The following is a 13,933-nucleotide window of genomic DNA, read 5'->3' as shown; positions in this document are numbered from 1 at the left end:
GGAAAACCTCCGGGCTCCTTCCCGCCACCCGCAGGCCCAGCCCCTCCGGGGGTCCCCGCGGGGTGGTGGGAAGGCCCGGCCGGCGCTGGGCCCTGGGCCGCCCGGCGAGCAGTCCTCGGCGCCCCGCTCCACCGCCCTCAGTCCGTCCCCAGCCACGCCCAGCCCCGCGCGCCAAGCTGACGGTTGCCCGAGGCCCAGATTTTGAATTTACAGGCCCAGCCCCCGAACCCCGGAGCGCGCCGCCGGCTCCCCATTGGCCGGCGACGGTCACGTGGAGGTGCCGGCGCGCGCCGGCCATGTTGGAGAGTGCGGCGCCACTGCCCGCGCCACCTCCGCCCCCCGCCGCCCTCCTCCCTCCCCACCCCCCCCGCCCGCCGCTCCGCGCCGCCTGAGAGGAAACAAAGTGCTGCGGGCGGGAGACTCGGTGGCGGCGGCGGCGCGCGGACCCAGCTCGGCCCCTCCCGGTCACCCTCGCCCCAAATCTTCCGGAGTGTGTGTGAGTGTGTGTGCGTGTTTTCTTAAAAGGGCATTTTACGATTGATTGATTGGCAGTCTTCCCCCTTTGCCCTTTGTGCCGTAACCCGGCTCCTGCCAACCCAGGTGCTTCTCCCTTCCCACGCCGGCTTCTCCGCGGGCGCGGGTCGTCGGTTTGTGCCTTCGGATCATCGCTTCGCCCTCTGCAGCTCCCTACGCGTCCCGTGCTGCCCGCGGCTTCCCCGCTCTGCTCTGCCCGCCAGCCGCCCCGCCGCCCGCCATGGCGACCGCGACCCCCGTGCCGCCGCGGTCGGGTAGCCGCACCGGCGGCCCCGCTACGCCGCTGAGCCCCACGCGGCTGTCGCGGCTGCAGGAGAAGGAGGAGCTGCGCGAGCTCAACGACCGCCTGGCCGTGTACATCGACAAGGTGCGCAGCCTGGAGACAGAGAACAGCGCGCTGCAGCTGCAGGTGACGGAGCGTGAGGAGGTGCGCGGACGCGAGCTCACCGGCCTCAAGGCGCTCTACGAGACCGAGCTGGCGGACGCGCGACGCGCGCTCGACGACACGGCCCGCGAGCGCGCCAAGCTGCAGATCGAGCTGGGCAAGTTCAAAGCCGAGCACGACCAGCTGCTCCTCAAGTGAGTGCTCGTCTGGGGGCCGCATTAGCTCACGCGAGGGGCGGGGGGCGCAGCCCCAGGGCGGGAAGACCGGGGCCGAGTGCCCACGCCCTTTGGAAGGAGAAAGAATACAGTGTTTCTTAGCGGGGAGAGGGGTCGCGGAGGAGGGTTCGAGTTGTAGCGACGGTGTGACCGAGAGATGCACATTTCCGACTGCCCGCTCTTTAGCAGGGCCGGGTGGAGCGCGCACCTGAGGCCGCCAAGGTGGATTGGCCACCTTCGGACCTCGAACCCCGAGATCCAGAAGGGTTCTCCGACCGGGAATGCCCGGCGGGCCCCAGGTGTGGGGAGGTGGCGTCTGGGCGCGCGCTCCAATGCGCGTTCCTGTTTCCGGCCGGGCCAGAGACAAAGCGGCTGGTGGGTTTGCGGCGCAGGGATGGCTGGCCGGGAAGATGGGCTGCCCGCCTCAAGAATGAATGAGCTGTGCGCGGGCGGAGAGAGGAAGGGGAGGGACCTGCCTCCAGCGTCCGGGTCTCCCGGGGGTGGGTCCCGCTTTGGCGCGCTCAGTCTGGGCCCTGTGACATCTTGCAATCGTTCTACGCCTGTCTTGGGCGGGGTCTGAACTGAGCGCCTCTGCCGGCCCAGGCCGAGTTGGGGTTTTAAGCTCTTTAGCTTTCTCTAGGGAAAGGTGCCGTTTCTAAGAAGATAGTCGCGGGTCCCCTTGGGTGCTGAAAGCTGGGGTTTTGGATGGCGTGACCACCGTTCTCTGATTCGTGGACCACATTACTCACCGCCTCCCCCCCTCTCCCCCCCCAGCAGCAGTCTCCTTCCCCGAGCTTTTGCACCCCCTTAATGTAGTCAGTTGGTCTTTCTGGTAATGGAGAGACCTTTTCAGCGCCCGCGTCTGTCGTTGTAATTAATGACAGGCCAGGGCAGGTGTAAGGGTTGTTGTGTAAACGTGAAGTGCTGTGGCGAGTTTGTAATTATTCCACCTAAGGAGGTCTGAGTTTTCAGACCAGGGCACTAGGATAAACTAGCAAGCCTTTGCTGAGCCTACCTTGACTTTCTGGTGAGCAAAAGGGCATACTTGTAATCAATCAGTAGGCAACTAGGGTTGATGTCATGCTTTAGATATTTGCTAAATTTGCTTCCAGAACTCGGTCTCCATCCTCCATTGTTCATTGAAATTTCTGGAGATGCTTGACTCCGACTTTGACTCTGTTTGCCCGTGAATGTCTTTCTGTCTGTGTGAATGCTCCTGTCTCTCTCTTTTGTATGCGTGAATCTACCCCTCCCCCTTATTAATATTTGAAAAATGGTTCATAAAAAGTGTGTGCACTTGATAAAAAAAAAATAGGCTGACTTCTGGTGAAAGACTGTTGACAATCTATTGTCTATTTCCAGGAGGCAGTCGTGTTTAGCTCTTTTTGTGTTTATTTATTTGGGTGTTTAGTTTCGAAACTCAATAATAAGCTTATTTTTCTGTTTCTTGGATTTACCAACCTTTGGAGGCATCTTTTGAAATGGGTCATTGCCCTCACATTACTGTCCAATTTTTGTTACTGAATTTCTTCAAATCCTAGATGCCGATTTGCTATAAAATGCACCACTAAGAAAAAAATGTCAGGACCAGCTATGTAGGATCCATTCTGTTGGGCCCATATTTGTTTCAGAGATGTTAAAATGTGACAGATTAAGCATCTGTTATGTGCCAGTCACTGTTGTATGTTGAGAGACTACAGAGATTGTTTTAAAGAAATAAATTATTGCCCTTGTGTTGCTGAGTTGGGTACTGTAGGGGAGATACCTGACAAGCACATAAAGGTCTTATTTCATCTAGTCTGAGGCATTTCGATGTTGATGCTTTTGTAATCTTTTCAGAAGTTAACTACCGAAGGTTTTTAATACAGTAACAAGACTGCCACCTGGCTGACTGTAGTTTTAAAATGCTGCCTATGGAGGGGGAGGGGGAAATAGAGGAAGCCAGTCAAAAGATACATACAGTTACAAGATAAAGTAGTAGGAATGTCATGTATAACAGGATGTCTATAGGTCATCATGTGATATATAGGAAAGTTAAGAGGTAAAATCCTAACAGTTCTCATCACAAGGAGAAATTTTTTTCCTTTTTTCTTTTTGTATCTATGTGAGAAGATGTATGTTAACTGAACCTATTGTGTTAATCATTTCTCAGTATATGTAAATCAAACAATTTGCTGTACACCATGAGCTTACACAGTGATGTGTGTCAGTTATTTGTCAATTAAAGTATAAAAACATGCGGGGCACCTGGGTGGCTCAGTCGGTTAAGCGTCCAACTTTGGCTCAGGTCTTGCTCTCACGGTTCATGGGTTTGAGCCCCATGTTGGGCTCTGTGCTGACAGCTGAGAGCCTGGAGCCTGGTTCAGATTCTGTCTCCCTCTCTCTGCCCCTCCCCCACTTGTGTCCTGTCTCTCAAAAATAAACATTAAAAAAAGTGGAAAAAAATGCTGTGTGTGGATTGTAAGATGCATACTAGTTTTAGCAAGATTAAAAAGTAAAATATACATGTATTAGAATCAATAAATTAACGTATGTGATATAATTTTACATAATAACAGGTGCCAGGGTAATAAAGATAAAATAGGGTGAAGGGATGGTGTGGTTAAGGAGTTTTGCTCCTAAATGGGCTTTCATTTTTCTTGTTGACTAAAGAAGTCTTTCTGAAAATATGTAATCATAATATCTATTACATGAGTATTATTTTTTTCCCTGAAGCTTTCTGGGCTTAAGATGTGCTGTGTGTAGGGGCACCTGGGTGGTTCATTCGGTTGAGCGACCGACTTGGCTCAGGTTATGATCTCGAGGTCTGTGAGTTCGAGCCCCGTGTCACACTCTGTGCTGACAGCTCAGAGACCAGAGCCTGCTTTGGATTCTGTGTCTTCCTCTCTCTCTGCCCCTCCCCCGCTCATGCTCTGTCAAAAATTAAAAAAAAAAAAATTAAAAAAAATTTAAAAAAATGTGCTGTGTGTAGCTGACATCCTAGAAATTGACCTGATTTTGACCCACTGTCCTAGATCACATACTTTCCTTTCCTTGGTTTCTTCCCTCATTTTGTTGGCGAACATCCTCAAGCAACTGACTCAGAAAAGATGGCAGGATGTAAACTTCCTTTTTTTTTTTTTTTTTTTTTTTTTTTAAGTTTATTGGTAGAAAGAGAGTACAAACAGGAATAGGGCAGAGTGAGGAGAATCCCAAGCAGACTCTTTGCTGTCAGCACCCTGAGTGGGACTTTATCTCAGGAACTGTGAGATCATGACTTGAGCCTGAATCCATAGTTGGTCGCTTAATCACCGAGCCCCTGCAGGTTCACCAGGATTTAAACTTTCTGAGTCCCATGTGTCTGAAAATAACTTTGTTTTGTCATGCTTGGTTAGTAGTTGGGTTAGGTATAGAATATTGGTTCTAACCTTTTTCCTCAGAACTTGGGAATTATGATATTGCTCCCTTGTCTTCTAGTGGCCTGTGTTGTAGTATCTGTCTGATGTCAGTCACAGTTATTTTCTTTTGGTAATTGCTTTTGGTTTTCTTCTTTGGAAGCTTTGGAATTTTCTTTTATCCTGATTTTCTGTTTTTTTTTTTTTTTTTTTTTTTTTTATTTATTTTTGGGACAGAGAGACACAGAGCATGAACGGGGGAGGGGCAGAGAGAAAGGGAGACACAGATTTGGAAACAGGCTCCAGGCTCCGAGCTGTCAGCACAGAGCCCGACGCGGGGCTCGAACTCACAGACCGCGAGATCGCGACCTGGCTGAAGTCGGCCGCTCAACCGACTGCGCCACCCAGGCGCCCCTATCCTGATTTTCTGAAATTGGATGGCGATGAGTCTAGGAAAGGATATTTCTGTTATGCATCCCACCTGTTACAAGTGGTTTCTTTCTATTTAAAGTCTTGAACTTTATTTAGCTCTGGGAAATTTATTTTATTCCAAATCTTTCTGTTCCTTGTTTTCTTTCTTTTTTCTGGTTGGGATGTTAACCACTTTTGTCTCTTGTCTCTTTTTTTTCTTTTTCCATTCTGGGAAATTACTTTGATTCTTCTCTAGTTGAGTAGTGACTTTTTATTTAATTACTTAATTTATTTTTCAGTAGTGACATTTTAAAGACTGAAGTCATGCTTTTAATTCCAAGAAATTTTTTTGTACAGATATTTCTCTTTTATTCAATTTGTTTCTATTTTATTTATTTTTTAATTTTTTTTTAACATTTATTTTTTGAGAGAGAGAGACAGAGTGTGAGCAGGGGAGGGGCAGAGAGAGACAAGGAGACACAGAATCTGAGCAGGTTCCAGGCTCCGAGCTGTCAGCGCAGAGCCCAATGCGGGGCTCGAACTCACAAGCTGTGAGATCATGACCCGAGCCAGAGTCAGATGCTTAACTGACTGAGCCACCCAGGCGCCCCAATTTGTTTCTATTTTAAGGATGTATTATTTTCTTTAATCTGTCTGAAGGTAATATTTAGGATTTTCTTTTTAAAATACTTTTCACTGGATGATCTCTTTTTTCCTCCCTGTTCAGTTGTTCTTTTTGTTTGGATTGGGTTTTTTCTTGCAAGTGATTTTTGTCACATGTGTGATCCTTCTCGCTTGTCAACATTTACAAATGAGTTGGTTGAGCATTAGTGCTTTAGTTGTTTAGTTTAGGTAGCTCCTTCGCTGGCTTTTCTAATGGAAGAACACATTAGGACCTCTTTATATCTCATTGGGATGTGCTGTGGACTAACTTGTCGGAAAGCCTGCAGTTAGGCTAAGGGATGCTGAGGAGAATCAGATATAAAGCTGTTTCGTGAGTTTATGCCCCCATTTTAAGTCTCCCTCACTTTCCCCTGTAGTCCTTATGTGCATATTTTGTGATATGTACTTTTATCTGCTTTTCATCGTTTTTTAGAAGTTCATTGGAATGTTTAATGATCCTTCTCCCATTCTCTTTGGTGCGACAGGTTTATTTATTTTTTTAAAATGTTGATATATTTTTGAGAGAGAGCTAGAGGGCACAAGCGCGGGGGAGGGGCAGAGAGAAGGGAAGACAGGATCTGAAGTGGCTGGTTGTGAGCTGACAGCAGAGAGCTGAGTGTGTCTTTAACTCCTGAACTGTGAGATCAGAACTGAATTGGAGTTGGATGCTTAACCGACTGAGCCACCCAGGTGCCCCGATACAAGTTTATTTTATGTGGCATATTTAACTGCCTTTTTATTAGGGTCTAGTGGGTAGACTAATGCTGCCTGTATGTAGTAATTCTTGGAAATCTTGGGAATAATTTAATTTTGAACAATAGTTGCAGTATAATTTGTAAGATGTAAAGCAAGAAATTGTTTTTGTCTATTTGGGTCCATTTAGCTCTTTTATTTAAGAATAATTTTCTGCTTTTAATTTTTTTTCAGAGTTAAGAGTCTTTGTAAGTTAGTATATCATGTAAGTGGATTTAAAAAATCATAGATTCCGAAATTACTTAGTCCCTTTTTGCTTCCTCAGTACACAATGTACCTAAAGACAGAATAATTCTTGGAGGTGCTTGGTCCTGCTGGAGAGAATTTGACATCCGCTTCCATCCATGTGGTCTCTCATAGGAACACATCTCAGATTTAAGATACAGCTACTCTGATTCAGTCCAAACCTAATTATATGTCATTGGAAGCTGTTTTGGTGAACAGTTTCCAAGAATGATGATGAGTGCCATCAGTCAACACTTGAAACAAAAAAGTAAAGGAAGATTGACATTTCAGAATTTCAGTGTTAACTCATTATACAGGAAAGGTAGATAGATGTAAGAGAAAAGTAAGTTTGTTGGTCAATTGTTCAATAACTAATTTTATGGATGCATACTTTTTTTTTTTTTCGTTTGCTGATACAGGTCCACAGTTTTTTATGTAAAATCCTTAAGGCCAGGTGTGTTATAGAAGTAAAAACAATTTCAATTTTAAGGTAATATGCATGTACCATATAGAATACCCCCAGTGGGGTCTGGGGTGGCACTCCATTGTGAAACATGTTTCTGCAAGGAAAGATATTAATAGTTATAGTCAGTGGAGAAAGACAACTAAAAATAGCCTCATATCCATTTAGGTCAGGTTTTGCCACCAAATGAATTAATGAAAATTTTAGGTTTTAGAAACTCTGGAAGTGCATGTAAGAGAGTATGGATTTGTGTTTTTAAATTAACTGCTTCAAAAAAATAAAAAAAAATTTTTTTAGTGTTTTATTTATTTTTGAAGGAGAGAGGGAGACAGACCATGAGTGGGGGAGGATCAGGGAGGGGGAGGCGCAGAATCCGAAGCAGGCTCCAAGCTCCGAGCTGTCAGCACAGAGCCTGATGCGGGGCTCGAACCCACAAACCATGAGATCCTGACCTGAGCCGAAGTTGGACGCTTAACCAACTGAGCCACCCAGGTGCCCCCCCAATTTTTTTTTAATGTTTATTTATTTTTGAGAGAGAGATAGAGTGCGAGTGGGGAGGGGCAGAGAGAGAGGGAGACGCAGAATCGGAAGCAGGCTCCAGGCTCTGAGCTGTCAGCACATAGCCCGACTAGGGTCTTGAACCTGTGAACCGTGAGATCATCACCTGAGCTGAAGTCGGACGCTTAACTGACTGAGCCATCCAGACGCCCCTAAATTAACTGCTTTTATTAAATTCACCTGATTCATCAGGTTCTAAAAGTTGTCTTTTATTCCCCATTTGGCTTATGGTAATATTAAAGCTTGAAAAGCTGCAAAATGAACTCTTAAGTTTCTGTTTTTGAGGGTTAGGAATTAATTAGGAAAGTGGTGATGGGTGCTCACTGGTATATAACAAATATAATGGATGCTGTAGGATTGTTTGAGCAAGCCAATTTTACTGTCCTTTCATTCAGAAATTTTTGTTCTATGTTTATTTTTGAGAGCAAGAGAGACAGAGCGTGAGCAGGGGAGGGGCAGAGAGAGAGGGAGACACAAAATGTGAAGCAGGCTCCAAGCTCCGAGCTGCCAGCACAGAGCCTGACGTGGGGCTCAAACTCATGGAATGTGAGATTGTGTCCTGAGCTGAAGCTGGATGCTCAACCGACTGAGCCACCCAGGAGACCCATACTGTCTTGGCATTTAAAAGGAGTTACAAAGGATGTCCCACGAAACATAGTTTAATGTTTTATAGGTGTTAGGCCTTAAAGCCAGTGTTTTCAAGTTAATTTTTGAGATACTGTACAGAATTTAATTACTTAAAGCATAAATTCATGCCTTTTCAAAACAAGTGGTGCTTTTTAAATATAATTTTAGGAAAATTTTTTTTCTCCAACAGTATAGTGTTGGGTTTCTTCATGGCATATATGCACCATAAGATTTGTAGACTTCTTCTGTCACCATTCCCAAGCATCATTACTTTCAGGAAAATGGGTTTGAGACTGAGGGATCAAGCCTATTTTTGTATTCCTTTGGGGGAAATAACTTTCTTTTGATTTTGCTTTAGTAAGGAAACTTCTTTTTTTTTTAATTTTATTTATTTTTTGTTTCCTTATTTTTTTAATGTCTTATTTTATTATTTATTTTTGAGACAGAGCATGAGCAGGGGAGGGGCAGAGAGAGAGGGAGACACGGAATCTGAAGCAGGATCCAGGCTCTGAGCTGTCAGCACAGAGCCTGACGCGGGGCTCGAACTCACGGACTGTGAGATCATGACCTGAGCCGAAGTCGGAGGCTCAACCGACTGAGCCACCCAGGCGCCCCTAGTAAGGAAACTTCTAATGGGAAATTTGGATTTGCGTGTGTTGTAATTAAAAAATGCAGGGGCGCCTGGGTGGCGCAGTCGGTTAAGCGTCCGACTTCAGCCAGGTCACGATCTCGCGGTCCGTGAGTTCGAGCCCCGCGTCGGGCTCTGGGCTGATGGCTCGGAGCCTGGAGCCTGTTTCCGATTCTGTGTCTCCCTCTCTCTCTGCCCCTCCCCCGTTCATGCTCTGTCTCTCTCTGTCCCAAAAATAAATAAAAAACGTTGAAAAAAAAAATTTTAAAAAAAAATTAAAAAAATTGCATACAGGTACTTATGTGCTACTAACAAGTATGTTGGGACACTGTCAACCACAATAGCATGAGGTTGGGTAGTATCGAGCAAGGGTACTTCACAAAGTTGCAACTTCTTAGTTTTTTTGTGGCTCGGGTACTTGAATTCTTTGAGCCTGTGCTTCCTCATCTGTATAATTGAGATAAGGAGTAAGTAGTAGTGTTGTGAATCTCAGCAAGAATGAAGACACTTACATCATTTTTTAGCCTCTTATTTACTTGTGTCATAATAATGGATGAATTTTTATCCAGTAATAGTTGGATAAAATATTGCTGATAATTTACTAAGGAAAGTTGCTAACATTTTAGCACTTTTAAAGAGTACTGAAATGTAAATATGATGAAATAATTTTTCCTGTTACTTTCCTAGTGGTGAAAGGGGTTGGGATTTACTATAAATTTGGACTTAGTGCATATATATACTTCCTTTGTTGGCTTTCTACCTATTTTAGTCACAGAATGACATTTGGGGAAGGTGCACAGACTAAACAACATCAGCAGGGTTGTTCTAACATTCGTATTCAGTTTTCAAACCTAAAATAATACATGCTAACCTGCTTTAGGGAATTTTCTTTGGACATAGGATGATTAGTTTAAAAACGAAAACCTTCATCACATGTATTGCCTTGTCTTTCGATTATGTCCTAATTTTGCTCTGGTAGAAGCAAGTTGACCGCAACACCCCGGCCTTAATATAAGAGCTAGAAAACTGCATGCTAAACTTAATTTTCAGGGAAATACTTGGAAGGACGAAACCCCTAGAATTGGTGTCAAAATCTAGGAAGCAGATCCTAGGTAATTAAACTGTCATAACACTTCCTTCCTATGCTTTCAAAGGATGTCTGGTAGAGCAGGATATCTTTTAGAGTTGTTGGAATTTAATCCTTAGGTTTAATCCTATAAACTAGGTAATCTTTTAGTGTACCCAGATTCAAGAAAGTAAACACAGCATGAAAGATAAAGCAGTAAAAAAATATGCTGTTGATTTTTTTTTTTTAATTTTAATGTTTATTTTTGAAGACAGAACGTGAGTGGGGGAGGGACAGAGAGAGAGGGAGGGAGACACAGAATCTGAAAAGGCTCCAGGCTCTGAGCTGTCAACACAGAGCCCGATCCCGGGCTCGAACCCACGATCTGTGAGATCATGACATGGGTGAAGTTGGTTGCCCAACCAACTGAGCCACCCAGGTGCCCCGATTCTTCCCACCCGCCCCCCCCGCCAGCACAATCTATTAATGTTTGTCCTTTAATTTGTTCAGATGACATCACCTCTGGTATGTCTGAGTTAGAGATCTTGAGAATTTTGTATCTTCAGTGTAGGTCTGTTCCATGCACAAATAGTGAGATTGAGGCTGAGGCATTACTTGAGTGATGGGAGCGTAACTGAAGTTCCCAGTTATTATTGGGGTCTAAGGAAGTTTCCTAATCAGGGTTTTTAACTTCTTTTTTTCACTGTACTTCTGTGATAAGGGATTGTGTGTTGGCTATTATATTTTGGGAATTAAAAAAAAAAAAGCTTTCTTATTACACAAAAATTATGTTTGTTATGGGAAATTAAAAAATACAGGTAAACACCAAGAAGAAAGTAAAAATCATCCTTAGTTCCGTAAAAAAGAACTCTGAAGTTTTCCTATTAATAAGCATATTGTTAACAAAAAATGATTCCTGTTAAATACTGATATGTAACCTTTTTTCATGCAGCGCTGTTTTGTGATTATCTTCTCACATCAGCTAATGTACTATACTATCATTTAACACATTTTAAAGCTACACTGATAACTTTTATTGGTCACTTAGCTTGCTGTGACCAAGCATGTGTACTTCTCAGTGACTGTGTGTCCCCAGTTTCTCCAAGATGGTTAGAGGGCCATGTTTATCTTTTCTTGCTGACAGTTAACAGGTTTTTTCCTCTGGTTAACTTAATGGTTAAATGTTAACTAATTGACTGGTTAACTGTTAATCACTGGATGAAGAAATGACAATTTTGCCAATTTTTGATGCTACCAGCAACAGATGAGTGTCTGAGGAATTTATTTTAATTTTGGAATCTTTCTAGTTCTTGATCATTTTTATATTGTTAGGGTCATATTGCTGGTATAAAGGCATAAAATGATTGAAACTTAGGTTATAATCTTAGGTTTCTGCTGATATTTTTGGTGTATGACTAGATGATAAATGACGTTTTCCTTAGCTAATCTGTTTAGTTGGTCCTTTTTAAATATAATTTTTTGCCTTCACTGCATCTACATTTATTAATCACAGATCAAATCAGAGCCCTTTTGGTGCTGGAAGGGGTCTTGGATCATGCCGTCTAACCAACTTGATTTGTGGATGCAGAAACTGAGAGCTAGATTAAAGTACTTATCAAAGATACAGGACAGAAGGTGCTAAGATTCTTTTCGCGCTTAACATGTTTGCCACGCACTCTGCTAGATGCACTGTCTTTTAAGCTGTGTGATAACCCTGTTTGATGAGTGAGGAAACTTCAGGCTAAGAGAATTTAGCAGATTAGTGGTAGAGCTAGACTAGGTCTGAGCTCTGTGTTACAGCGTTGTCAGAGAGTTTTTACATGGATCATTTATTTATTCATTTTTAAGTAAGCTCTATGGCCAACTTTGGGCTTGAACTCAACTCCAAGATAGAGTTGCACGCTCTACCGTCTGAACCAGCCAGCCTCCCATCCCCCCGTGTCATTTCTTGTAATCCTTACATCATTGCTGTTTTGCAGGTGTGATTTTGGTTTCTCTGTCTGAAGCAGGCTCTCCATGCACTATCATTGGGTTGGGACTTGAAATCTTACATAGGACGGCTGATTTTCAGGTCCATTTGGTTGTTACTTTTGCAAATGGTACTGGATGTGTGTTTTTCACAGTGATAGTTCATAGCTCCCTGGAGGTGATTGTGGATTTGTCAGGAGGGTGCAGTAATGGAAGCAGCTGTTGGAAATACCGAGGGCTTCGTTCGCTCATGAGGAAAGGGTGAAGATGAATTACTGAAAAAGACTTCTTTTATCTTCCTTCTTAGAAAGCTACTTTCCTACTTTATGCCTTAATAATAATTTTAAGAGGAATTAACGTCTCTTAAGTCTTTAATACTCATGAGAGAAATATTGTTTTTTTGAATTATTTTTTTGAGAAATGTTCTTTTCATTTTTTATTCAGCACACATTTGTGGAAATAATACTATATGCCAGGGCTTGAACCAGATGCCGCGAATAGATGGGACGCTCAGTTCTTGTTACCAAGTTGTTGACAGTCTCATGGGCAAAGCAGAAAACAAACACTATGCTATTGTGAACTGTTAATGTGGTATATTAATACAGTGTAATAAGTGTTATGATAGCAGTATCTACATGGTGCTGTGGAAGAAAAGACTAAGGCAGACAGGAGCCTTCTGAAGTTTTGAAAGACATCGCCAGGGAACTGGGCTGAGTGTTGGGAGGTAAGTAACTAGGAGTTGGCTGGAAAGCATTAGAAGAGGGTGGTTACCCAAATGGCAGTTAGTTTCCTCTAACTAGACCTGCACGCGTGCGTGTGTGCATGTGTGTGTGTGTGTGTGTGTGTACATACCTACGCATGCACGTATGTGGTAGAGGGCGGTTGGATTTTAGGAAGTGAGCCTCAAGAATTTCAGGTAGAAAAGTGACATGAACAGAAGAACGGTCTGGCCATTCTGTGGAGGAAACAAAGAGTACAGATAAAACCCAGGTAAGAACACTTGAGGCAGGCCCTGAGTTCAGGTAGGCAGTGGGAAAGGATAGAAAGTGGATTTAAGAGACACTAAGCATGGGAGAGTCAGGAGAAGAGTTGAGGGTGACCCTGCTTCCATGCATGGGTGCCTGGGGGAAGTGTTGCTTTTAGACCTTGATGGATAGGTGACTGGTTTAGAGAACCTACTCAGGTTAGTGTGAATTAGTGGTGTTTGTTGGACTTCTAGGTGGAGATGTCACATGGCAATCTAGAGTACTTGCCTGGAGCTCTATGGAGAGACTTTGAATGGAGATACAGTTGCAGGAGCAGGGCTGATATTTGGGGATAAAGACAAAAGAGAGGAGGGGCAAGGACGTGGAAAACATCTTCATATGAGGACTGGGTAGAAAAAGGAAAAGTGGAGATGTTGAGCAATAGCCATAGAAACAGGACAAGAGTTGAGTCATGGGACAGAGATTTATAAAGCAATGCTAGGACAGTTTTGGTTAGATAAGTCCTAAAAGTTACTTATTACATTTGGTGGCTGGCAGATTATTGTTGATTGTGAGGAGTGCGTAATGCTAGTAACTTTGGCAGTGGGATCAAAGCCATGGACTATAATGAAGGAAGGAGTGGGAAGAAAGATTGTGATTACTTGTATAAGAATGTTGGCTGTGAAGAGAAGACATTTTTAAAGTTTTATTTAAAGTAGATTCTCAGGGCACCTGCGTGGCTCAGTTGGTTAAGCGTCCACCTTCGGCTCAGGTCATGATCTCATGGTTCGTGAGTTCAAGTCCCGCATCGGGCTCTGTGCTGACAGCTCAGAGCCCGGAGCCTGCTTCATATTCTTGTGTCTGCCCCTCTCTTGCTTGCACGCGCTCTCAGAAATAAAATAATAAAAACATCGAAAAAAGAAAAAAATAGATTCTCATTTCAACTTTGTATCACAAAACATTGGATAGGAGACCAGAACACTTACCCTTTAAGATAATGCACTTAACCCACTTTGCCTAAAACACTTTAGTAACTTCTAGGATAAAGACTAAGACTCTCAGTATTGCCTAAATGCAGGGTGACCATATAATTTAGCA

General features: G+C 43.8%; 1 protein-coding gene across 1 annotated transcript in view; it reads left to right on the top strand.

The window, feature by feature from the left end:
* Positions 1-407: 407 nt before the first annotated feature.
* LMNB1 (lamin B1) overlaps positions 408-13,933 on the top strand; it is a 56,738-nt gene continuing 43,212 nt past the window's right edge. The window contains exon 1 of the mRNA XM_058737520.1: positions 408-1,113. Within this exon, the coding sequence (XP_058593503.1) occupies positions 755-1,113 (359 nt within the window). The 5' untranslated portion in view covers positions 408-754. The remainder of the gene's footprint in view (positions 1,114-13,933) is intronic.

Source organism: Neofelis nebulosa, chromosome 1 (genome assembly GCF_028018385.1).
Source record: "Neofelis nebulosa isolate mNeoNeb1 chromosome 1, mNeoNeb1.pri, whole genome shotgun sequence".
Classification (NCBI taxonomy): domain Eukaryota; kingdom Metazoa; phylum Chordata; class Mammalia; order Carnivora; family Felidae; genus Neofelis; species Neofelis nebulosa.
Note: the sequence above shows the minus strand (reverse complement) of the source record. Positions and strands in the feature narration are given on the sequence as shown.